Below are 27,344 nucleotides of genomic sequence, written 5' to 3' on the forward strand. Positions count from 1 at the left end.
TCCCTGGATTATTCCTAGCTGTTGTTATGCTTTACCCTAGGCTAAGAAGAAAAATGAGATGAATACAGCACTGTTTTTTCCAGAAGTTTTTTGCACACAAATAACCAGATATTTCTCCTTGATGACAAACTTATTTTGTAGATGATAGAGTAAGCTTAACTATAATTTTTCTCAATTTCTTTGAAGTGATACGTAAGAAAGTATAAGAAAAGCTGAACAACGTGAGGATTAACTGGAAAAATGCAAGGTGGGCATCTGTGCTGGTTTTGGCTGGAATGGAATTTTCTTCACAGCAGCTAGTGTGGGGCAGTGTTTGGGATTTGTGCTGGCAACAGTGCTGATAACAAAGGGAAGTTCTAGTTCTTGCTGGGCAGTGCTTGCACAGAGCCAAGGCATTTTCTGTCCATCATCCCATCTCACCCCACCAGAGAGGAGGCTGGGGGTGCACAAGGAGCTGGGAGGTCACACAGCCAGGACAGCTGACCCCAACTGACCACAGGGATATCCCACACCATGTGGCTTTGTGCTCAGTGTAAACAGCTGGGGGAAGAAGGAGGAAGGGGGGAACATTCAGGGTGGTGGCATTTGTCTTTCCAAGTCACCACCACATGTGATGAGCCCTTCTCTCCTGTGGATGGCTGAACACCTGCCTGCCCATGGGAAGCAGTGAATTAATTCCTTGTTTTGCACTCTTTGTGTGCACAGCTTTTTCTTTCCATATTACACTGTCTTTATCTCAACCCATGAGTTTTCTCACTTTTATTCTCCCAATTTTCTCCCTCATCCCACCTGGGGAAAGTTAGCAAGTGGCTGTGTGTGGCTGAGTGAGCTGCTGGTTGGGGTTAAACCATGACAGTAATACAGGAAAAAATGTTATTTGGAAATGGGAATTATGAGGCTGGCAGGAGTTAATATCAAAGAAGATTAAGTCCAGAAATGATCCAGCTGAATGCTTACACAAAGTGTTCAGTGGTCTTGATAACTGGCATGGAGATATTCAGCGTGGTGATAATTTAAAACTTTGGATAAAGAAGAATGAGAGTGTTGAAAGGAAAGAAGTGAGGGGTCATCTTTGAGACTGTGAAAATAGACCAAAATTCAGTCATGCAAAAGGTCTTGTACATTAGAACACCAAAAACTTCTAACAGAGATTGGAGCTCCTCAATGGAAATTACTGAGCAGGGCACTGACCACAGGGTGACAGAACTATCCATGTGGTAAGTCCATGAAAAGGGAATATGTAGTTATAGGCTGTACTAGAAGTTATTTCCAGCAGAGAACAGGATGTATTTCATCCAACACAAGGTCCTGATGAAAACTCACCTGCAATTCTGTGTGCAATTTGGGTTATCTGAGTGAAACCAAGACAAGTTCAAATGCAGACAGATGCAGGGCACAGGAAATAAGAAGGCAGTAGAAATAATAGAAAAATAGAAAAGGTTTCCCTACAAATCAGAGTGAGAGGGGACTTTTTTGCTGCCTCTCAAAGCCTCAGAGTAATCCTGGAGGGGAAAGAGCATTGTAAACTAACAAAAACTTGAATTAAATGTGAATCTTATAAATAGGTTATGAAACATTTAGTCAATAAAACAGATGTTTCTAAGCATTCAAAGAGTGAAATTCTGGAAGATCCTTCTAATAAGAATGGAACACAGTGAATGAATGTAGCTGGTAAAAATGGCATGCATTACAACCTTTAAAAAGATTAGTGTATGGTAATGATGTGTTGTACTGTCTGTAATAACTGGGGACTAACAGCATGCAGTTCAGGCTTCTGATTCTCCAGAATAATTTTTCTATTATCCTGAGCATGGTGGGGAGTCTACATACAACTTACAGTTTTTGTATCTACTCAATGGATCAGCACCTCTTCTCATCAGAAAGCAGGAGTTGTAACTCTGGAAGAGACACCCCACAGGCTTGTCAGGCACTGCCTGGGTGCTCTTCACACACTATTTCCATTTATTTATTTCTTAAGTGCTACACTGAGTAAGGAACTTTTTTTCCTACGATTTCCAGAGTGACAATAAATGGCTTTAAACCTTTTCTTCCAAAATTCATGTTTTATTCCACATCCATCATTAACATGAATGGATATAAAACATTTTCTGATCATTTTTATAATTTTAAGAGGCAGCTGTGACATACACAGTACACTAAACAGCTTAGTTTCTACTATTCCTACATCTTCATACACAACTTACCTATTCTGGTTCTCTATGAATTCATTGTCATTCTTGAGCAAAACTATACCATTTCAAGAAACAAATCCACTTTCTCTTGCTATACTTTCTCTTTAGTTTTTTTTTTTTTTTTTTAAATTACATATTGAGTCCAATATTGTGGGAAATGGTGACTTTTATAGCTGTTAGTGGGATTATGGAAAAACAGGTTCATTTTGTAATAAATTCTGTAAGACACGTTTTCAAAGAGGAGATATTTTGCCATATTTTTAGGGACTTGGGAAAATGCCACTCTGAACAATATTTTGTAAGTAGTATTGGAAATTGGTTATTGTTTCAATGAACTCTTCTGAGCCAGATGATTATGCTAAGCAAAATATCTTCAGAGCAATAAAATATTATGTTAGGAACATTCATAATGGGAAAAACCACCTCAGGACAAAACAAAACCACACAAAGAATAAAAAATGACCTAATAGGAATCCATAAATACTTCATGTGCTTTTTGTTACTAGCTGTTAATAATGGCTGCATTACAGAAATGTTTTCCTGATGGAAAAAGAACTAAGTGCCATGAAGGCATCTCTGCAATAATTTAGTATTGAACTTTGTTCATTTTGTTCCAAAACTGACCACTCATTTGTACCGTGGAAAAAAAAAAGAAAAAAAGGTGGTAGTAATTCATGGAAGCTGCTAACTCAAGAGAGCCCAATTAAAAGTCTTCACAGGCAGAAGCATGGGTATCTTTTTACCTTAGGGTGTCTAGACAAGATTAACAGTCTGTTTTCACTCTGGAGTATTTCTCAGTGAGTTACCTCAAGGTTTCCAACACAAACTGTGCATGGCTGAGACTCTACCTGGGGGAGGCATGGGCAGCTCTTTCCCTGCTGTTTGTTTACATGGCATGACCAATGGTAAAGGTCTGAAATTGGATATCAGTACAAGAAAATGACAGCTATGGCTCCACAATATACCAATGGTAAATAATCTGTCCCATTCCCCACACAAACAATGGAATGTTGTAAACCACACCTCAGCAAGCTTTGCCAGGGAACAGAGAATGGTAATCTTGTCTCAAATGCAAGTAAAGACGTCTTCACCCTTTCAAGCAGTTTACATGCATTTAGACTTTTCACCCCTACTAGCAAAACAAATATCTCCATGTGTCCTGAACACATAGGGCAGAACATACATGGTTTTGACTTGTTATGAAGCCCAGGAAGCCAAAACAATGTGAGTCTATTAAGGCACAATCACTTCCTAATAAAACATATTGGGAATTTCTGCAGAAGGAATACACTCAAAATTAGGCACCCATTGTCCAGATAGCAACATCTATCCCATGCATAACATTAAAAACATTTATATCTTAATATACAGCTATCTACTTTCTAAGAGTGCTGTGCTCCCTCTGCTTCAAGACCCAAAATTATTTTAATTGAAATGCATTCACATAATTCCAACTAAAGACAGTCTACATTGGAAAATGACATTGAAATGCACAAAGAGCAAAGAAACACCACATTTTAGGCAAACTTTTCCATTGCCTTCCAAAAACTTTACAAGATACGCTTTCTTATGACATATTATCAAGGCAGGGAGTAGAAACTCAGAGTAATAGAGCAAGCCAAAAAACAAAAAGTTTCAGAAAGAAAAGGTGATGGAAGAAGTATAGACTGAGAGAGACATCACCATTTAAAACAGGCAGGTGGGCAAAGAGACGACTACAAACAAAACCCAAACCGTGGGCATCCATCTCCCAAACGATGCCCATTCATAAACACATGGCAGGTATGAAGTTACCCGCCATGTGCTCAAGCCCCAGCTGACGATGTGCTAGACTGGAGCCCGTGCCTAAAAGCCCCCCACGCTCTCGGTGTGCACGGCTGGACAAAGGGGCTCTGCCGCTGCTTCCCCGGGCAGCGCAGCGGCAGCCGGAGAGCTGGGCAGGGCAGAGCCCGGGGCTCCGCACGGAGCGCTGGGCAGGGCAGAGCCCGGGGCTCCGCACGGAGCGCTGCCGAACCGAACCGAACCGAACCCGCCGGGCACGGTGGCACGGTGCTGGCGCGGCGGGGCGCGGTCGGTACCGCGGACAGCTCCGCACTCACCGTCCTCGTTCTCGTCGAAGACGGGCGCCCTGTGGGAGTGGCCGCCCCCCATGTTAGTCCGCGGCCGGCTCCGCATCCCCCGCCGCCAGCATCCCGCGGGGCGCGCCGGCGGCACCCGGCTACGGGGCAGTGCCCGCCCGCCGCCGGCCGGCCCGGGGAGCCTCCGCAGGGCTAGCAGTCACCCTGCGACATGAAAGCGATCCGGCTGCCCCCGGCAGAGCCCGCTGCTGGCTGGCGCGCACCGACTTGGCCCTTCTCTCATCGCGGAGGGGCAGGGGAGGGAGGGAGTTAGGGGAGGAGGGAGGGATGGAGGGGGGGAGGGAGGAGGCGGAGGTCCTGCTGCTGGTGCCTTTTGGTAAGCGGTAAAAGCTGGATCTACCTTGGATCCTCGCGGATCCTCCCTCCTCCGCTTCTCCTCCTCCCAGACCTCCACTGGGGAGCGCGGAGCCCCCGCTCTTTCTCTGGCAGCGGGGCTGGCCCCGCGCCCTGCCCGCTCCGCCCTGCCCTGCCCTGCCCTGGCGGCGATGGCTGCTGCGGAGCGGGTGCGGAGCGGGTGCGGAGCGGGTGCGGAGCGGGTGCGGAGCGGGTGCGGAGCTGCTGCTGCCGGGCTGGCAGCGCTGCCGCGCAGAGCTGCGGGGCGCGGCACGGCGGCAGGGTGAGCGCTGCCCTGCCCTGCGCTGCTCCACACGGGTTTGGCTTCGCCTCCCGGCTGGGAGCGGCCGTTCAGCCCCGGCAGCCCGGAGGGACGCGGCGGGTTGCCCGAACTTCGCAGAGTTAGCAAAGCGGCAAAGAGAAGGCGAAGGGAGCGATTCCCCGCGATTCCCGCTATCCCCGCTATTCCCGCTATTCCCGCTGTTCCCGCTATTCCCGCTATTCCCGTTATTCCCGCTCTTCCCAGCTATTCCCGCTATTCCCGCTGTTCCCGCTATACCCCGCTATTCCCGCTATTCCCTCTATCCCCGCTGTTCCCGCTATTCCCGCTATTCCCGCTATCCCCGCTATTCCCGCTATTATTCCCGCTATTATCCCCGCTATTATTCCCGCTATTCCCGCTATTCTTCCCGCTATTCCCCGCTATTATTCCCGCTATTATTCCCGCTATTCCCGCTCCCGCTCCCGGGGCTCCCCGGCAGGCTCGGCCCGGAGCGGGCAGCCCGGCCAGCAGCGCCACCTGCCGGCCGCACGGGGCAGCTCCGGCGCGGGAGGCTCCGCACGGAGATGGAGGTGTGTGCGGACGGACAGACGGACACGGAAAATATGTATTTATATACATATATCTATGTGTACACGCGTGTGCATCCTGAAATCGCTCCCTGTAAACGTGAGTTAGGGAAACCTGCCAGCACCGGTAAGGTAGAGCACCAATCACCTGCCGTGTAGCAAGCAGTGAGGGCTTTCCAGGCTCGCTGTTGATATTTATAGACAGAAATAGCTGTATCGCTCCCTTCCAAAAATGCCACCGTTAGCAACTTTTGTGGCGAAGTGGAAACAATTACATTTGGCACTTCCTCCAATGGGAAACAGGCGGAAAAAGAAATCTACATTATTATTGTATCCAGGTCAAAACCTTTGTAGTTCCTGTTGGGGAACCTGCAGAAAAAAATAACAGAAAATCAAATGGAAGTTGCATGTTTGGCTTCTTCACTGTTATATGGGGAGAAGAGGGAGACAGAACAAAAGCCTGAAGCCATGGTATATGTATTTCCATATACCCAAAGAGAAAGACTTTAATGTTCTCCTGTAATATTTACCACCCTTCTTTCAGTATAGCTGTTTAGAAAAGCCCAAGAACAAATACTACATTAAGCAGGAGAACTTTCAGTCTCTTTGCATATGATTTTTACCTGTCTGAGTTACTCTCATCACCTGTCTTTTAACCCAATATAACCCTGCTATAACCTCTCTGGGAAAGGCTGATTAGATTTGCATGGAGTGGGTAAGACCCTGTGTTGTGTGGCTGACAGCTGAGAGCTTAGAGCTTGCAGCAGCTACAAACACAGAAAAATGATAAATTCAGACATGGCTGTATTTTTTCCATATGTAGACATGAATAGATTGTATCACCTGTTGATATCCTTTATGTAAATTATTTGGGTTACCATTATTTCCATGTGAAAGCATTTACAAAATAGGGAAGCTTTCAAAATTTTGACCAATGACTATTCTTCTAAAACATACTCTGGAAAGCATGACTTACTCTTTGTTTTTCTTTTGTTTATTACTCACTCATTCAAAGATTGAGACATCCAGTCAAAACCAGAAATAATAACATGTTACTGAGGTTATGTTCCTTCAATCAGAAGCCACCAGCAGCACTTAGAAATCACAGGCCTTCAGCTCTCTTTTGGGTTAATTAGCCAACATTTTCTTTAGCAGGAGCAAGGAGGACTGCACTTCCAGTTAAAGACATTTCAGCTGGTAAGAGTTGCCTTCTGCCTGAGCTAAGGACTTACATCCAGTCAATCTAATTGCTTCAATTCATGTGAAAGCATTTTGAAGTGACCTTTCAAGTAACATGAAGAGCTAGTTTGCCAGTAAATCCCCAGGCTGATCATTTCACACCCAAGAAACACATCCATGGAATATAGACATGGAATGAGCAGGAGCAGTTTGGTATTCCTTTGTGTACAGAAAATACAAAATCGATAAAAATTACTTAAAACTGCCTCCAAGAGTTATTCTATTTCTTTTTTGCATCTGACTTGCTTCATATAGACCAAAAGTCTAATGAGTCTTCTGAGATGACTTTGTTGATTTCATATGACAAGGCCCACCATGAACCAAAACAATTCTAACAGTTTACAGAACAATGAGTTGTCTCTATCCATTAATTAGTCACTCCAACTAGACTGATGTGTCTTTTTGACTCCTTTTTGACAGTTTTGCAATAAATCTGCCCTTGATTTGTGAAAAATTCTGGCTTATGTTTAAACCTCAGCATAGCTAGGAGGTTAAGATAAATGGCATGCTGTGTTAATGTGAGATGTGAAAAATTAACATATAGTAATAAAGTATTAATGAGACCTTCTTTTTTGATTTATTAATTGATAACATTATATTCCTCTGTAACTCTTGCACTTGAGTAGTGCCAGACATTATCCTTCACAGTGATTTCCTATGGAAACAGACCAAAAAAATGATAATCTGACAAGAATTGTTGGGTTTGCTGTTCTCAAAGCTATATATTGTCTTCATTGCATCAGTGTCTTTGCTGTTGAGCTACGATGTGTTTGTTTGATACTCACCACCCTCCTGGGAGCATCATTGTGTCTGTAAGTAAATCAAAAGTTGTTTACATAATGGTGTCCAATGGAACCAAGCTAAGATGTGTGCTCATGGCCCAGCAAAGACTCTAGGAAACCAGTGGCTGTTTTCCAGTACCTTGACATGAGTGATATCAAGCTTTGAACACAAAGGCCATTTATTCACATGGTCCTGGGTTCCCCTTTGTCCTTTGCAACTCTGAATGCATGCTGAACTCCTAACAGATGCATAAATCCAGTATCTTTTTTCTTAAAAATGTTCAGAACAATATGAATTCCACTGCTTCAAATTTAACAACACTTCAAGAACAATTACTCATATGTTTTTCCAATTCCTTTTGTAAACCAGAAATAAGTCTGAAATTCTCTATCATAACATCATGCATATCATATCCTTCCGAAGCCTGAGAATTCTCAGAACAAATAAATCTTTACTCTTCTGGGACAGAGATTTCTAAGCTACAAGCAGTCAGTTTCTAAGTGTTGCAAGACCAAAACCAAACCCAACTTCTCAAGCTTATCTGTTCTCTTAAAAGACAATCAGCTTTTGCTCAAGATAAACAAAGTTCTAAACTTAAAACCACATTTTATTTTTAGCTGGTAACTGCTGCATTTCCTATGCAGAAAACACAGTAGAGAAAAATGACAGTGTAATAGAGCTTTTTTCTTCCCCCTCTTTTCTTTCTCCCTTCCCCTGGCAATCAGCACGAACACCATTTTAAGATATTGTTTTACATTTTCATTTAAGGCCTATGTTGTCTGGCTTAGATTAATAGTGATTTTTTCAGATCTCCATGCAGAGTTAGCAATAAAGAAAATCAAATATGATTACACTCCCTTGCATTATGAAACTTCCCTTAGGGAATTCAGTGGTTTAAAGCCAGTAATTCTGTGATTACATCTTTTGTATTAAAATGCTTCTGATGAGACTTACAGGGTGAGGGTGACCTTACAGTTCTTGATTTCACAGCATACCTTGTTGATATGCTAATATTTGTAAATTGCAGAGTGTTTACACTGACATTTTTGTGTTTGAATACTATCCTGGAGTTAACAAAGAAGATATTAAAATAGCATCTTTTATCTTTGTGATTATGACTACTTTAAAAGGAAAGATGATGGGTTAAAAAGTCCCCTCCTTGAAAACCAATAGGGTCCCCACACCTATTCTATTCTGTTCTATTCTATTCTATTCTATTCTATTCTAATTTTGCACAGGACTGCAATAAGCTCACTTTGGTGATTCACTGTGTCAGATTAAGCAGTGGTAAATCTGCTCAAACTCTGTTTCCAAACCACATCTGCTCTCCCTCAACTCTTTGAGCTCAGTATGATGTGACAAAATTCAGAACATGCTGAAATCAGAAGGACAATTTTTCTTTCCATAGTTTTCTCCCAGAACATGGCCTCTGCTCATATTTACTTTTATTTGAGAGGAATTGAGCATTGGGAATATTTGGTAAAGAAGCAAGCAAGAGGCAAGAACTTGAAATACATGCTGACAGTCTTCTAGTCCCTCTTCAGGTATGAGTGCTTGCTGTTCCCAGGAAAGACCAGAGACTGTGCAAATTGCCTAGCTCCTGTTTCACTCCACATGAATTTGTAGAAAACTGTTTCTCCTAAGTCTCTATCAAGATAATGTTAAAAGCCTGAAGTTTTATTGAGGTTTACTGTGAAAAACATCTAGTTGGCATCATCTGGCATGTTCATGCAAGTGACACAGTATAAGTTCAAGCACAGACCAAAGTTTCCAACAATTAGTTCAAGCATAAACCAAAGTTTCCCTTACTTTGCCAAAGTTAAGGCAATGCTGGAAGAAAGTGGCTTAGCTTGGCTTCACAACCTGCTCTCCCACTTGTTCCTTCCCCAGCAGTCCCATCTCTATTCCCCAGGACACCAGTTTAAAGCATAACAGAGTTTTGGACTAACCCCAGTATGGGTCACCAGGCATGGATTTTTGTGAGGATAAAAGCAGCCATAGCCCAGATAATGGAGTATGGAATAAATTCATGGACAAGCCATGCACAATCAAATCTCATGGTGAGGATGTGAGAGTTTCTTTTCCCACCATCCATTTTAGAGGGAGGCTGACAGCTTTCACTAAGGGTTAGATATAAAGGCTGCCAGCCAGCTCCTTCCTTTGCATTGCCTCTGTGTGAACACAGCACAACACAACTGCTGCCATTTACTCAGACCTGCTGTATCCTCAGCCCCTTTCAGGGGAGAAGGAAAGTGGTTGGTCCCTAACCAGCCAGCTAAGCTTAGGAAATCATAGAAAGACTTTACCACCTTTCAAAGGACATAAAGGGCAAGAAAAACAAGGATGCCTGAGTGAGTAATACATTAGAGCAAAACTGGAACGATTTATTTGTGCAGAACCCTAAACAGATAAAGAGGGGAAAGTCAGTTCTGTACTACATCAAATACCCTGGGGTCCTAAATACAGTAGGCTTAGAGTTGGGCTCCTAATTAGGTTCTAGTCTTACTTATCATACATATTTTATCTGTATGATCCTGGGATGCCAACCAAGTAATCAAACCAGATTAAATTGCCTACTTGCACAGCAAACACCATTCCAGCATTGGCTCTAGAAAAAGTCCCCAGCCCACTGGAGTCCCTCAGAAGCTGACTGTCTACAGAAAGGAAGTCCACTTCCTGTGCATGTTCAAGGAGTGAAAAGAAAATAATTACTGGAATCTGAGATCAAAAGTGATTACAGATCCAGAATTGCTGGCCCCAGTTTGGACATATTATTACTGAGTTGTGGTTTTGCAATTGGCTTCAGTCACAGCCTGATCAGGTCCATTATGCTCATCTCTTGATTTGACACTGTTACACTGAATCTCAGATTGATAAACCCTAAGCAATTTTCACTGCAATATGTAGCAGAAATCACTTCAAAATAGACAGCATTTTGTACCTTTTACCTGTTTCTGTGGCATTCAACGTGGTATGCATTATTTATTTCCCTCAGCACAGAAATGACATGGAAAGCTTGTGAAAGATTTTCCTTAGTACCTTCCTTGATATGACTGAAGTTTTGAAGCCCATAGGGTGAGAAAGCGAACCCCAGTGGTACAGCTGGAATGCAAGAAACTTGGTGTAAGCTTGCTGCAGTGTTATGTGTGGCTGTCCTCTTAAGGTCCCTGGCAATAATTTGGTCTGAAACAGCTGTGGTGGGAGCAGAGTCAAGCAATGTAAGACCCAAAAAAGTATAACAAATAGTCAAAACATTGGTCTTTTCTGCATAAAAGGCACATCAACAGAAAAGCATGGGCAAAATATCTTCTGCCTGTACAGGTTTTAGTCACAGCCTTTAGTTTTATATTTGGGATGTTGGAAAGGAATTTTTCTATGCCTTCTGAGGGTGTCAAAACATGTATACAACAAAAGTCTTGGGACACTACAGGACCTTGTGGTGATCAGCTTACTGCAACATCCTGTGGTTGAGCCTATTCAGCTTGGGAATGAAACTGTGACTAGGGACCCCAGTGTTCTGCTCTTGATGCTCATGGTGTGTGACCACTACACACTTCTTTGTCTTTCCACCAGGTGTTTTCATGTACAGGTATAGTTTCAAAGTAAACTTCTTGCAGCTGAAGGAAGGGGCAAATGAAAACATCTGGGGTTTCTTTCCTTTCTTTAGAGAGACAAACTGGTTCCAGCACCTCAGATACCTCCTGCACCTCCCCACAGCTAAGTATTCCGAAAGGAGGTCATGCTGGATCTGTGCTTCCTGGGGCAGCCTGCTCTGCTGTTCTGCTGCTCAGCAGTGCAGCCATTACCCTGCACTGTAATGGCTCAGCTGCTCTCTTTCACAGCCTGCACCAGCCCTGTGTGGTTTATGTTCCCCTCAATCTTAGCTGTTTAATAAGCTTTATTGCTTAACGATTTTTTTCTTCCTCTCCTCATGCAATATAGCTGTATCTGGAGCACTGGGGATTCTCCATTAATAACTTGTCTTATTGTGTTTTGTCACGTCCTTTCTTGTGACTAGTAATTTATCAGCAGCATTGATTGATGTAAAATTATAGACTTCCCAATCTTTCCTAGCCTGCAGTGTGTCTTTCAAGAACTCATGAAGTAGCTCAAGTGATGAAGAGCCCTACTTTGAAGAATAGTTAAGAGGCTGCTCTTTTAGAGCTATTACATTTGGGCTATTAAGGTGAAACACTTAAATAGGGGTGCCAGGGTGACTTACAGCTCTCTTGTTTCTTTTCTTCTCAGGAGTGTAGCTACACCTTTTCATTTTGGTTTTGCGTTGGTTTTTGTTTTAATTTGCATGTAAAAATCCAAAGCTGCTCATGACGTGTATTCTCATCTCAGAGATAAGAAACTAATAAGCTTGCTATTTGAGAACTGAAGTCCTCTGCTGAAAATCACAAGATAAAACCATTCAAGCTGAGGAACCATGATGGCTTTAAACCCAGGTAGCTGAGAAACGAAAGAAAGAAGAATCAATTGTTCACAAAAGTTGCACCTGGATGAACTGTTATCAACAATAATTGTATGTGTAAAATAAGGAGACATTATTTGCTGAATAACTCATTCCATTTGCTAAAATGTGTCATACTAAAGCCTAGATAGATGCATTTATGAATTGCCCAAGTTTGCAGCAAAGGGGGAAAAATTCACATTCAAATTTACAGAACCAATGAACAAAATTTAAAGGTTGTCATGTGTCTGCTGGGGAAAAAAAGAGAATCCAAGGTTTTATAAGTGTTCTTGAAATTAGTAATTTTATCATTTTCCACTACCTTAATTGCTTAGAGGGTAGAAAATAAATACTCGATTATAATTTTCAGGGAAAAAAATGCTAAACAATAACACTGTAGTCCAAGGAAAGATGTCCATGTTTTCTTCTGTTTTGTTTACTTTGCTGTTCATCAGATTTAATCACATTTCTCTCTGTCCTTGTCTCATAAAGAGATTTGCTGCATGTGCATTCAATATATGCATACAAGACTGTAATCTGTGCAATAGGATGGTAGAAGAGACAAAGTAGGAGGGAGAGACTTAAATGTGCTATGCAAGTGAAGCCCAATGGAGCTTGAGAAATACACGGGTTTGGAAACTTGAAGGTGTAATTGCACCTCATGAAAAATAGCAGGAATTATGTATCTGACACCTTGTAATTTACCTTTGGTTACAAATAAGCATGGGAAAGCATTTTGCTGCTCATTGCTATTGCATTTACTGGAATCATATCCAATTACCACAAGAGCCCAGCTATCTGCCAGAACCTTGTTACAGAGCCAAAGTCGTCACCAATCTCTGTAAATTATATTTCCATGAACCCACTAAGCTCCTTTACCCCCCAATCATGCATTAGTTCAATGAGAAAAATGGGACCAATAAACCTTTCCACGAAGGTGTGTTTATCTTCTCAGCTGTAGGATTTCCCTCAAGTGAAACTACTGCAGAGATGGCCTGAACAAGCATGTCCCTTGGTCTGTGACCAGATGCATTTTTTCCCCCAGCACTGCTACACTGACATTGCTGGTTTGGCTTGACACAGGAGTGCACTTTTGAAGCAAATCCCACAGCTGAGTGAATCTATTTGCTCTGCTTTACACCAAGAGCAGCCTCAGTACACACTCTGGATATTACAGTATGCACAGTATGGATATTACAGCCCCAGCACCAAGTCTTTCCTGCTCCAGATCTGGTCCAACAGCACTGAACTGATTGCTGATATAGATGGAGAAGACATCTCCAGTTCTCTGACTGCCTGGTCTCTAAAGAGGTTATAACCCCTGTTTCATGGTTTTTTTGCCTCCCTCCTCCCTTCCCAACCCAACCCCCAATGTTTCTGTCATTATCATGAACATGAAGCAGCATATCATTAGACCAATTACAGAATTTACCTGTTCTTTCTTTCTTCACTCCTTCTCTGAAAAAAGAAAATAATCTGAAAATGCAGCTTATGGAAAAAAAGAGTGGTGAAGAAAAATCTCGTTGTGTACAGTCACAACAGCATTTGGTTCTGTGTTACACTACTGCTTACCTCAATTTACATTCAAGCAATGATTCAAACAGAAAAATGTGTAAAAGTACCAGGAGAGGCATCTTATTGAATGTCCTCAGTGGTGTGCAGAGGTGCAGGTGATGAGCAGACTACAGCCAGATCCATCAGCTGTCCCAGGGAGCTGTCAGTGGTGAGAAATTTGTTTGGCTCCTGGGGGGAATCCTGCAGGATCACATACATTCTCCACAGCAATTTTTTTCTTGTTAAAGTACAATTGGACACCCAGTTTGGAATAGTCATGCTTGGTTAAGAAGGGGAAGGAGCTCTTTCAACACAGACTAGTCAGTGCAGAAGGGGAAAATTGGCTATGCTCATGGCATCTGGGGTTTTCTGGGATTCCTAGTATATGCAGCTCTCTAGATGCCATTGATTTGATGCAGTTGTAAGTCCTTATAATGTGAAGAAGTTGCTTACAATTTTGTCATGTCTCCTTTATTCAGATATTATAGCACTATTTTCCTCTAAAAAATCTGTGTGATGGCAAAAATAAATTCAGGAAAGAAACTTCTGTCAAAGATCAAATTGACGTTAAAATTATGCTTTTAAAATAGCTTAATGTTAGCACTTTTTATGCCTTTAAAATATTTTTTATAATTAAAAAGTAATTAAACTTTTTAATAAGCATAGATCTATTAAAGGGTCATTTTATATGTCTGGTATTTTTCTGACATTTCAGGACACAATCACTCAGGAAAAAGGAGATAGAAGAGAACCAGCACTGAATGGACCCATGTCCAATTTCTCATGTGCTGACACAGAAATAAGACTTATGACAACTTGGTCTGGATTCTAAGACTTTTCAGATCTATTGTAATATTCAGTGCTTATTACCCTTCAAGCCTCTTTATTTTATATCTTTCCTAAATTCTTTTTTATCTTTCTGAACTCTTTCATGAAGGAGAACGGAGAAGGAAAGTAATAGAGTAGCAAACACCCAGAATTTTCTACAACTGGTGACACAATGTAATACGTGGCTCTTATATGATGTTTATGATTTTGCCTCCCTTTAAGGATGTTTAAAAATAGCTTTAGAGTGGATTTTTGGGAATTGTGACATTCATAGACAATTATAATTCCTGTTAGAACCTTAAAAATGGAACCAGTTTCTAGGAGGATCCTTTTTTTACATGCATGTAAAGGTGGCTGTTTCTTCTGCTTCTGAACAAACACTCATGAGTAGAGAGTTACAAACACCAATACTCAGCAGCAACTGCTTCTTGCCACATCCATTCTTCTGCCTGTGTGTGTTTTTTCCATAAGGAAAGCCCCACTGCACCTTCAAGATGCAAAATGACCCTAAAGCAGTGGTGCAAATGATGAACTGGAAATCAAAGAAATGAAGCTGAAGAAAAAATTGCTCCTGCTTCCATTGCTCTGAAGCCAAATTCTGATTAAGCGTCATCAAAGGCAGCTTGTCAAAACTGTTTCCTTTGGTATCAAGGTTCCCAAAATAGGAGTCCCTTCATGTCTCCAGAAAAGTGTGAGAAATTTCCAACTGCAGGTCAAAGAAGTGTGAAGTTTACCCTGCAAAGGGCTTTGCCCCTCAGCCTGGAGAGGAGAAACTGCAGCAAGACCACAGGAAGGAACAGAAGCTCCTGCAGGTAGGCAAAGTGCAAATATTTGGGCTATTTTTCTGCAGGAAGAAAATGTTTTCGCTTGCTTATCTGTTTTGTTTCAACTCAGTTTGTAGCCTTTGTCTTGCTGGGCTGGGAGATGGTGATTTGGGATTTGGAGCACATTTGTGTGCCTGAATGAAGTCAGAGTGTGCTTGCTTGGAGGGAAATGTGTTACTGTTTCTCGCTGTGACGCTGCTGCTGTTGATTGAAAGGAGCCTGCTGTGGCTTATTGCTGAAATTACAGGAACCTTCAATAGAGCCACTGACAGCCCTTGGAGGGGGATAAAAAACACAGAAAGGAAAATGTTGATATAAAATTATGTTGGTGGTGAAGTTTGTTGATATTAGCTGTTCCTGCTAGGAGCCCAAAAGTGACCTTTGCTCACATAGGGCACTGGAGCTTGCTCCAGGCAAAGGTATTTGTGAGTGTGCTCCCAAATGAGGATTTTACAGAAATCCTGGCAGATTCCATCTGAGTCATCTCATGAGAATGGGGCAACAGCAAGAGTGTGAGGGGCCAAACACCCCAGTTTGTGTTGATCTACCATGGCAGCAATGTGGGAATTAAAATATACCTTGCTGGTTTCAAAGCAATTTGGTTTCAGTTGATCACTGAAAATTAATACACCAGAAAGCATCCAGTTTTCTTAAAAAGAATACTGCAGGATAGTTAAAAAGGTAGTATGTGCAGAGGAGTCAGAATAGCCCTCCTATACTGCACCGACCAAAGGAAAAATGAGCCTCCAGCAATATCCATTCTAACATGTAGACTCTATGTGTGTGTGAACACCCAGTCATTAAAGGTGCTTTAAAAGCTGCTTTTGAAATTGAATATTACACAGGAAAGAAGAGGGGACAAAAATCATGGAAATCAGAGCAAAATATGGTGAAACAATCAATTTATTTATTTTTGGTTTTGATTTACATGCTGCTTGTACCTGAAGCAGAGTGGTATGTTCAGTTACTGAATAGGTAAATTCCAAATCTCTGGCATTGTGTATGCTTGAAACACATCTGAACATGAGTTTTCTTCCTATATTTTGTGCAATCATTTATTTTCTTTCCAAAAAGACCAGGAATTCTCTTTAGGCAGCATTGGACAAACAGCTCATGCTTGCTTGAACACACAACTTGTGTTTGCTCTCCCTTTATTCAGCTCAGATCTTGCTGGTCATTTACCACCACAATTGCTCGACCATGGTTCATTCTCTGCTCTCCCACTTCCCTGTGCCCTCAGGGTTTTCATCCTCACTCTCAGCAAGGCACCAGCTCACAATATTTCATTTTCAGTCCTCAGTGTCATCAAGACAGAAGCCACCACGGAGAAGAAAACAGCTCTCAAGCATGTGGCACACACAGCCCAGTGGCTGGCATTGGGCTTGTCTGTGCAGTGCCAAATGAGCCTCTGTTAGAGGATTAGGGACATTAAAGTGACAGGAGCTGAGCTGAAGCCTTCTGAAGCTGAAACATGAGCTGGAGCAGGGTAGCCAAGTTCTTGGTGCTGTGAAAGCTCTCTCTCCTCTGGACCAGATACTGAAGTTTATCAAAGGAAGAGCTTGCTTATTGGGTTTACACCCAAACAGAAGAAACTCTTTAGAAAGACCAACACAGTCAATGTGCTATTCATCCTAAATGTTGCCAGATTAAATGAACTCCAAAAGCAGTATTTCTTCTTCTAGGGAGAACTGTTGAAGAAAGAGCTGGCCAGTCTGAAAATCCTGTGTACACAAAACCCCCAAATCTGTCAGCCACAGCACCCAAACCAGATACAGATATTTCAGATGTATGGATGTGCTCTTGGAAGGGAGAGAAATTTGATTACCTTCTCATCCTACCTACCTACCAGTGTGCTATCTCAAGAGAGAATGACTCATTGATGCCAGTAGACACAGCAGTGAGAAATCCACCATATCAACACAGACATTTTTCATTTATTGATTTCATGAAACAAATGCTAAGCAGGCATACCATTGCCAGACAAGCAAAATACATCTTTATTGATGGATTGTAAGGAAACAACCTGCAGAGAAAAACGACAGTAGGTTAAACACAGAAGTGTGCAGAGGTTACAGCAAAGTTCTGTGACCCAGAGATCGTCTTCTCACCACATGTTTACACAGCTTCTAGCTCAGTGGGATCCTTGATCTATGACTTTGCCCCCTAAGCTGTAATCCATGCAGCAGTGCTAACAACATGTGTCGTCTGGAAATTAGTCTCCAGCTCTCAGCAGCATAGGAGATAATGACATGTAGTGTCTTCTTATTCTGTGCTTCAGATATCCTCCAGTGAGTTACACTAACAGTAGATTTCATTCCCTTGCTGGAGGCTGTGAGCCAAAAGACAAAAGGAATTCAAAAAGAAAGCGTGCATAAACAAAAAAAACACCAAAAAATCATTACAATCCTTAAGGCATCTATGCTTCAGAAGGACCAATGGCCACATGATTTATTAAAGAAGACTCTGAATTATACATTAAAAGCTCCAGCATTGTGTCCACCTAAGCATACCTCACTTGAGTAGGTAGTTGCACACAAGAATTTGTTCACAACTTTTTCTGGTGTTTTTTATGCTCTTGGCACACACATGCTCACAGTTTCAAGTCAAAGGTGCCCTTGCTGTGTTCACCAGCAGACTGGGAACCTTGAGTTTTACCCCAAGAAGAGCACCATCTTCTTTTAATCAGTGCTCTCTTTGAAAGGGAGGTCAGCATCTCCTGCTGATCTCTGACACAGCTGAAGGCCTTCCAGGGATTGCACTGGAAATTCAAGTAATTCATACAGCAGTTCTGTAGGAAGAATCAGCATCAGCAGTCTAATCCAAAATTATTCTATGTTTCTTCTAAGAATGTGGTTGTCACATCTACTGTTTAATGTTAGTTTAAGCAGCAGAATAATCTGAAGGGGAAAGAAACACCCTCATTTCCATTAGTCTTATCCTAGATTTTAAATATCTGCTTTCTAATTACTAGAATCATTTGCTAATAAATATTTGTGTGTTCTACACTGGCCAAAACACTTACAAAGACTTTGTCCCTACCCAGCAGTGCCTTTGAGTAAAACAAACTGCAACATCCATCACAGATATTGTGAAGTTTTTACCTCTGAGTAAAGTTATTTTCCTGTGTGTATTTTCACTCCAGCATCAAACACTGTCACCTCTTGGCCCTTGTTCACTGAAGACAGGACATCCACCTTCTGGCTCTTTCTCTGCTCCACTTGGGGAAGTTGGTGATGCAGAGAGCCCCAAGGAAGACAGTCTTTGGACTCACTGACATGAGGGGCTGTGATCCTCAGGGACTCTGCTTGGGCAGCAGAGAAAGGGCTCCTATCATTGGGTCTGGCAGGAGAACACCATTGATATCTCATGGTTTGTCCTCATCTTAGCCCCTCTGAGCCACCTGCAAGCAGCCCACAAATCCCTGGTGTCTTTAGTTTCTGTGGCAAGACCTGCAAAACAAAGAAAGTTAAATAAAGAAAAATATTGATAAATAAAAGTTCAATAAATCAAGATAAATAATTATGTTAAACAAAAAAAAAATATGAAGCCCTATAATATCATTGAATTTCAGAGTGGCTCTGGCCTAATAGCAGCTCTGTTTCAGGGCTGAAGCCAAGTCCTAAGCACAGGTCAGCTTCTGATCATTTTAATCATATTGCTGTATCAGTTGTCCTGCTCCTGATGACAGCAGCTGCCAAAGTGGATGGCAGCATCTGGCTCCATCTGAGAATAAAACAGAACTTGATTTTTCTAATAGCCTTGCCTTGAGTGAGTGAAAAGAATCCATGAAAGAGCAATCATACATATCTTGACTTCCCTTACTTCCTGGCTTGCATGAGTGTCCTGCAAAGCCACATACTGTGCAGCAAAGTCTGAGTCATGGCAACAATTGCCACTCTCCATTTTCTCATGTTTCTCACACATGAGAAAAACAAGCAAGTGCTAGATATGCAAATTTCTCCGTGTTGTTTTTTTTCTGCTCTGACATGGCCAGAGGATATAGGGCTCTCCTTGGACAGTGCTCCCTGTGTTCAGAAAATGCCTATATTGGTCCATATCCCAGCTGATAAAAACAAAGAATGTGAAAAACACAATTCAACATGCTCTGAAGTTCAGATTCCAGACCCAGAACTGGTCTGTTTTCTCTTCAAGCTTTGAATTCTTCTAATAGAGGGCCTGTGTGTGCCTGTGTGTGTATGTGTGTGTGGTTTGGCTTCAATATTTCCTGGAGGAATGTGTCTGCACAGCTAAACAAAATACCTCCCTGGGGGCAGCTTGTGCTTTACAGTTGCTGCAGCACAGAGAGAAAATCTGATTTTACAAAGACAGAAATGGAGTACATCCTGCCAGGGTATAAGAAAAGCTCCATGCTTGACATCATTAATGGTCAAATTATAACATCAAAAAATAACATCTTCCTTCAGTGCATTTAGATCAGGTGCCTTGAAACCTTTTCTATGTCTCTGGGAAAACGTTGGGAGATAGATGCATAAAAATCATCAATATTTTCTAGCTATAAAAGGACTATGGTCAGGCACCTTTTCCAAAATGCTGTTACATGCTCTGTAAATTGTTCTTTTTCCCTGAGGCTTGGTCTGCTAACAAAGAGGTGTATTAAATACAGAACCAAAAATCTGCTCAGAACTTTTCCTTGTGCTTGCAAATGCTGATTTGTCTATAGGGCTACTCAGGCCTGACACCAGGTCTCCCTCAATGAAGGCTCAGCCACCTCAAAGAACAACAAATCCATTTAGTCTTTTCCTAGCAAGTTCAAAACTTGATAGCAAGGCTTAGAAAATGCAACTCACTAAAGATTTTTTTTTGTTCCCACTCCTATCAAAGCATGAAGCTAAACAGAGCTGGTTTGTTGGCATCAAGAGCAGACCGAGTGTGTTTGGAAATGTAATGTTTCTTTGAAAATTATGTGTAAAGCAGAATCAAAGAGTCTGCTTTGATCACTTTGATACTTTCCTGAATGTTGTTTGGTTTCTTTGACTCCATTTGCTCCATTTCTCTTTGGTGTCAGGGAGACAATGGTGTGGACAATGCTACCATTCTCTGCCCAGCACGTTGTTTTATTACAGAAGCTCATGTACCTAAATTATGCAATAGGAAGAATTGGAACCGTGTCTTTTTGATGTGAACAAAGTTGATGCCAACCTTTTTTGTTAGCATACATTTAATGAATAAAATGGGTTGATATTCTGAGTGTTGCAGCTGCTTTGCTGCCTGGACATGTGCTTTTCATGTTCCCCAGGGGCAAAAGCAGCCTTTCTGAGAGCTCTGTGTGGCAGCACAGTGCTGCTGGCACAGCAGTTTCAATGTTCCATTCAGACGAGGTGGGACAACTGTCCTTCTCTGGCCAGTGCATTGTCACATCCTTCTCTGGGCTGGACTCCAAGGCCTCCAGCCTCTATTTCAGGCAGCTGTGAGCTCTCTCTCCTAGAAAGTCACCAGAACAATGGACCATTGTCCTGTGCCTCTGAAGCTTCAATTCTCACCTCACTTAAAATGATGGCTACTGGTCAACCACCAAGGCAGAGCCCAGTCCAAAGGGTTGGGCACAGAAGCAGAGTTTGCACCTTGCCTGGGCTCTGTAGTCCCACTGTGCCTGGATTTCTGCTTCTTTGAGAGATTGGGATGTATGTGCAAAGTGGTTTACAGGACCTTTCTATCCCCTATTACGGAATTCCCCAGCAGCAGCAGCCATGGGAAAATGGATTGTGAACAAGGCAGGCTGGGATGGGTCTGGAATGCCCTGAGCAACACAGCTGAGAGCTGCCCTTGCCAGGAGAGCAGCACAAGGACCCAGATGTTGGAAAAGTAGCTGGGGTGACATGAAAAGAGAGGTAGAAGGAAAATATGCACACATTGTCCCAACTTTCCCAGACACTGAATATTCTCACTGCTCTTTCTGTGTCCCACACAGTCTGAATTCATCCTCCTCAACTATGGGTCACCAAAAGTGGCCAATATGCCAGATGAGCAGATCCCTGCATTTATCCTGGGAGCAATATCTCCCTGTCCCTGCTGGCTCCAACTCCTCTGACACATCCCAAGATTAAATTCACCTTTTCCATGGCAATTCTAACTAGTGACTAGTATTTATCCCATGATTAATGAGCAAGTAGGTAGTAATTAACTTAGCACTTTTTTTTTTGCACCCTCCATCATCACCATGTAATGAATTCTTGCTCTACAGTAGAAATTCTGTGTGAAAGCTCATAGATAAACACATAGTGCTATTGGATTTAATCATTTCCATTAATCCAGACTCCAGTTATCTGCTTTTTATTTCTGATCATTTATGTTGATACAGACCCCTAAATGTTTAAGTTAGGTCAGTGGAAGGGTATATGGTAATACTTGCCACAAAGATAGATCATGATTAATATAGAAAAGATAAAGCTTAAGCTGTGTGTCTTTATATAACGAGGAAGTCATTATTTCATACAAGCTGCTTGGTTATAAGGTGGATTATGAGTACATTAAGTCTGGATAATTTAATATAAACAGACAGGGTTTTCCTTTAGTATTTACTCAAGATTCCTGGGGAATTGGGAAGCCTCTTTCCCTCTTGTGCACTCACACATGCTTTTACCCTTTTTGGGCTATTTATTTGAGAAACAATGTTTTAACAAAGAACATTTAAATTGCCCCTGCCTGCAGACTTTAGTGTGACTTTAGTCTTGTATATTCTATATATATGTATATCAGAAGGACACTTTACATTTCAAAAGCAACAGTTCTCAGTTTTTTGAAGACAGCTGCTTATTTCAAGAGAGCTCTCATTTGCAAGGGTAGCCTCAGCTCTCAGCAAGAGAGATCACTGCAGTGATCTAACTCTCATTGCTGATAAGATTGCTTTTTGCCCAAATGTAGTTTGCCTAGTTTTCAGCTTGGGAAACTTCTTTAAATTCACCAGTGACTTTGCCAGCTAGACAACGACAGCATCAGAGTGTGAATCACACCATTTCAATGGGCTGATTGTGAAATAAATATGAACAGGAACAGCAGGGGGTAGCTTTTCTTTAGCAGTCACAGTCTCCTTTTCACTATATGCCCTTAAAATGCCCAGGCAGACCATTAGCAGAGGGGAAGATTGATAGAATTGCATTTACATTTTAAATCAAGCCAAGTTCTCACTTCCCCAGCCACAACCCTTCCGAAACATCAAACAAACAAACAAAACAAAACAAAGCAAGAAAAGCTGCAGCCAAATAAAAAGGAGGAAAATAAATGTTAATTTGATTAGTCTTCCAATGGAAATTAGCTTAATGGTCTGAAATTAAAAGTATGGATGTTTAAGACCTTGGCTGGTTCTACACATGAAAGACGTGATGCTCCAACCAGGGTGATGCTTCACTCAATGTGTTTCTCTTTGTGACATCCCTCAGTGCATTACCCAGCTCTAATGGTGTTTCAGTTTTGTGTCACTATTTCCCTTTTGGGAGTAAGTACAAACTGAAACTCTATAAAACTGTGAGAGGAAGTGGACACTGCTGCTGAGGAAAGCCCCCAGGCCAGCCTTGGCTCTGCCATGGCTTTCACCCAGGAGGTGACCATGACCATCCATCCCTGCCCTGGCTCCCCATGCCATGAGTTATCCCAGAGATGGGTTAACCCAGCACTAGGAAGCTGCCTGAGACCAAGCCCTGCAGGCAGGAGGGGCCTGTTCAGCACCTGCTTCTTGCAAATGCTCTCAGAACTACCTGTGAGGATGGCAGGGCAACCTCCAGCTGCAGGCAAGACTCCCTGCAAGCTACTGGCTTATTCTCATAGCAAACTGTCAACCATGCCATGTAGGTATGCAGCTACACTCCATGCATTCATTCTTTTCTTAGTCACCCAACTTGAACAAAGCCAAGCTAAAATCACACTTGTAGGGACACTTAGTCATCTGGGAATTCATTGCATGTGATTCAGAAGCTGAATGAGATCCTTTCTCTGTTTTATTTTTATCAAAAAATTCAAAACACAAAAGTTGTTCAGGTTTGAATGGCAATTGCATCTGAAACAAAGTCTGTTGTTAACACTGGTTTCTGGCATGCTCTGATGTTTAGTTTTTCTTTGTTTCAAGGCAAGCTGACAGAACAAGAATATAATTGTTAAGTTTATGGATTGTCTTAAATAGAATGAACCTCCATACATTTTCATCACTTCTGGATATTACCTGGTAGAGTAGATCCTCAGCTATTTCCCTCTATTTCATACATTTTTATTCCTTAGTAGAGTATTTTAGCTGTACAGGATACTTGTCATATTGTTTGGTTTCGAGGCACTGACAAAGCTCTGAATCTGTGTTGTGTCACCCACAGACAGGAGTACAAAGGTAATACTCTCTGTAAGAAACAAGAAATAATGTGACTGATTTACTCTTACTTTGGCTTCAGGGTTTTTGTGCTATTCAGGCCAGTGAGCTGAACACAAGTTTTAATCTAAAGTGAGAATGTGGATCCAGAGGAGTCTGTGACTTGTGTTACTGATTTCAGAGATGGCAGGATTTCTTCCACTGTGCTTAAATATAAAACATGAAAAGCCATGTACAGAAAAGAAAGTAGAACTAGGAAGACATGATGTATAGTATGGACTTGCACCTTAACTTCTCAGCCAGCTGAGATGAGAATTTATGTTACCTTGCAGTTCTAGCCTGCTGGAAGAGCTGTTGTTTGTATCTAGAAATACACACAATAACATTAGCTATGACATTTGCAGTTTTCTAGGCAAGAATAAGTAGAAAACTGTGCCTGCTAGCATACTAAGCAGCTACTAAAAAGCTCTTGTGTAGACAGTAGTTCAGAAAAGTCTCTCTGGATTCTTTTTTGGCTTGGATTGGATTGGATTGGATTGTTGCACGGAGCTGCACTTTCAGTCTCATCCATTTTTCTTTCAGTGACATAATTCTTCTGAAAGGTGCTGGAATACCAGTCCTAAAAAATACAGTCCCTAATCTCCTTGCATATTAACCACAGTGTAGACAAGAGCTCCTCAGAGGGACAGCAGAGGGCTTAGACCTTGCATTTTTCAGCATTTGAATTCCCCAGAGGGCTTGTATCAGGGACAAATTTGCTAGATGAATACATTTATTTATATCACCTCCGGTACACTCCTTGGTGCCTGACATAATTTTTCATCACGAGGGTAATTAGGGAGGGTGGGAGGCTGACCAGCAATGATAAGACCTGGAGCTATCTGCCACATTTGCATGAGAGAGAGAGAGAGGAGGATGGAGGGCAGGGCAGAGCAGGAATGCATGAATAAGCTGAAATACTGCTGCTCCAAACCTGAACGAGGCTCCCTCCTCGAAACCCTGCTATTGTGACCCTGACTGAAGTGCTAATAAAGAAAGGTATTACCTTGGGATAACTCCTACACGAGTGGTCTGGAAGCCCAGGCAGAGTGCAGACAAGGCCCTTGTGTGCTGCTGGGACAAGGCAGCTCTGCCTGTGCCCATGGCCAGACAGGGAGCCAGGCTGAAAGCACCACTGTTATTTCACTGGAGAGCTCTGCAAGTTACTCCAAGCTCAAATTGCCTTTTTCTTAGCAAGGCAGTGAAGGCTTAAGCCTCTAAATCCTGCATTACTTGAATCAATACGCCTTGCAGTCACTGAAAAGAGTACCCCTGACAAGGCTAAAACCACGTAATCTCCCGTCTCCCTGGTGCTGATGGCTGAGTTCCCACAGCCTCTGTGGGAAATACCATCATCCCCATGATGGAGACAGCAGCCAAGACAGAGAGAAGCCAGGCTGTGCCTGCACTGCAGTGTCAGATAGTCGTGTGGACACCTCTGAGCTGTCCCAGGCCATCACCCAGAGCCCTGTGTGCCCTCTGCTGCAGGGTGCTGCTGTCCCAGGCTCTGCCATCACCCAGAGCCCTGTGTGCCCTCTGCTGCAGGATGCTGCTGTCCCAGGCTCTGCCATCACCCAGAGCCCTGTGTGCCCTCTGCTGCAGGATGCTGCTGCCCCTGCTCTGCTGCCTGCAGAGAGGGCTGCTCAGCACAGACAGTGCAAATCATTTGGTCACTGGTCTGAGGCAGCACACGGAAATGATTCCTGTTCCCCAGCCCTGCTGGGCTGTCCTGTCTCTGTCCTGGACCACAGGACTCCCTATTTCCATATGTTTTTCTTCAGGGAAAGTGCCCAGCACCAGGTTTGTGCTAGCAAGACCAACAGATTTCAGAACATTTCTTTTTCTGACCCAGATGGCTTTACCGGCTTCTATAACCATTTTATGTAAGAACAGGCTGTTGAGCAGTTGCATTAGTTTCCTCAATATATATGTAAATTTTTAAAAATAACAACAACAGTGAGGAACAAAAGAAGCCTGTACCACTAAGCAAGCAAAAAGGACTTTTGCTTAATTGTCATGGAGAAACAGCATTGCAGCAGCAGCCCAGACACAGCTCTGAGATCCTGCCTGCCCTGCCCATTGCCCATAGCTTGGCCAAGCCATGCAGATCACCAGCAGAAACTCACTGCTGTCATGGAAGAGTAAATAACACACATTGGATTAGCTAAGCTTCAAATGCAGGCATGCAGTGCTGCCAGATCAGCTTCCCTCTGTGCCAGGAAAATGTCAGCATTGTGCAGCAGCACCCCTTAGACTCAGGGCAGAGTGTGAGGCTGCACAACCCCTGCATCAAATTTCAGCTGATGTTTACAAAAAGGCTCAGTAAATTGTACTACTGCACAGCAAGGAAAATCATGACAAAGAGATAAGACCTTAACCAGGAGGGAAGGGTTTTCCAAAAGTCTTGTGCTGAGCTGGAAGCTTGCAGAGCAGTTTAGCCCTGCTCTGAAGCAAGAAGTGGCACCTTCACCACAACAAACAGCTGAGTCACTTCGGGCTTTGAAGTGCTGCTTAAGTACACAGGGCTTTTTCTGGTTTACTGGTTTTATGTATTACTTTTTCTATTTTTCCATATAATCAGAAATTCATTCTGTGATGTTTTTCATGACAGCCCCTGACTATTTTAAAATAAACATTTTCATTAAGCACGTGGACTTTGGACTTAAGAAATCAGCAACTTGCAAGGGCTTTTGTCAAAAGCTGGTGGACACCCTGGTAGGCTGTTCAAACATGGGAGGAATTTTTCACTGCATAGTGAGTCCTTTGACTTTTAGAAAAGTATTATTGTTTGAGTTTTCATTACCTTGGAAGAAAAAAAGACAACATAGCTTAATTTTTTTAAAATAAAAATATATACACAGTTATGTAATGACAGGCTTCTAAGCTCCTTCTCAGCCATGTGTCTGCTTTTGCTATGAAATATTCCCTATAGAAGAGTAAATAAATGCACTGTGAAGAGCACATGTAGTGACATTATTGGCCTCAAGAGTTAATGCAAAAGTGAGAGTGTGTGTCCCAAGCCCCTGAAGCCCCATGGTCCCTGGACAGAAGAGCATGACAAAGATGTGTCTGTGCTGGAGATGTCCACAGTGTGATGGTCATAACAAATATGGTGCTACTGATTGACTCCTGCTGTGCTCCCTTCCAATGCCAGCCTGAGCCTTGTCCCACAGACTGGAAGGGCTGTAAATAGCTGCTTCTCCATAGAGGCAATCCTTAGGCGAGTTTTGACTCGAATATATTTTGATCCTTTTCCCCCTCCCCTCCTGTAGCTCTAAATTCTACTTCCATGTCCATTTAGATATTGCCTCTAAGAGGCTATTAGCCCTTGTGAACAACAGCTTGTGTTTCCCTGTTAAAGACCTTCTCTGCCCAAGGCAGGGTATGCACCAGAATTAATAAGTGGCTTTGCATAAGTGACTGGATAAAAACAGTCACTGAAAAGACTCTGGAGTTTCAAGGGCTTTGGAAACTGAGTCTCTGGTTCACAGTTGTGCCAGGTGCCTCAGACTGAAAGGACTCCCCATAGCTTGTGTCACTTGCAAGTTCTCCTGTCACTTGCTAGTCATCACTGAGCTTAGAGAAAAAAGAAGTTATTTACTTGTATCTGGACCATAAATTGAATGTACTCAGAGATCAAGGATAAGCTTGCTGATGAGCTACAAATAGAAGTAAGATAGAAATACTGAGAAGAAAGTGTTTGTTGAACTGAATTGAGTATTCTGCACGCTGAGATGGGCAGTACTACTGATGAGATACTAAGTATTGGAAAATACTCATTTGGGTCAGAGTCAACTG

At 42.5% G+C, this 27,344-nt stretch overlaps 1 protein-coding gene across 1 annotated transcript in view; it reads right to left on the reverse strand.

The window, feature by feature from the left end:
* Window positions 1–4,607, reverse strand: part of STK32B (serine/threonine kinase 32B) — a 157,921-nt gene extending 153,314 nt beyond the window's left edge. Inside the window, exon 1 of the mRNA XM_085059801.1 lies at window positions 4,292–4,607. Within this exon, the coding sequence (XP_084915927.1) occupies window positions 4,292–4,367 (76 nt within the window). The 5' untranslated portion in view covers window positions 4,368–4,607. The remainder of the gene's footprint in view (window positions 1–4,291) is intronic.
* Window positions 4,608–27,344: the final 22,737 nt, after the last annotated feature.

This window comes from Lichenostomus cassidix, chromosome 4, assembly GCF_008360975.1.
Source record: "Lichenostomus cassidix isolate B80296 chromosome 4, HeHo_3.0, whole genome shotgun sequence".
Lineage (NCBI taxonomy): Eukaryota > Metazoa > Chordata > Aves > Passeriformes > Meliphagidae > Lichenostomus > Lichenostomus cassidix.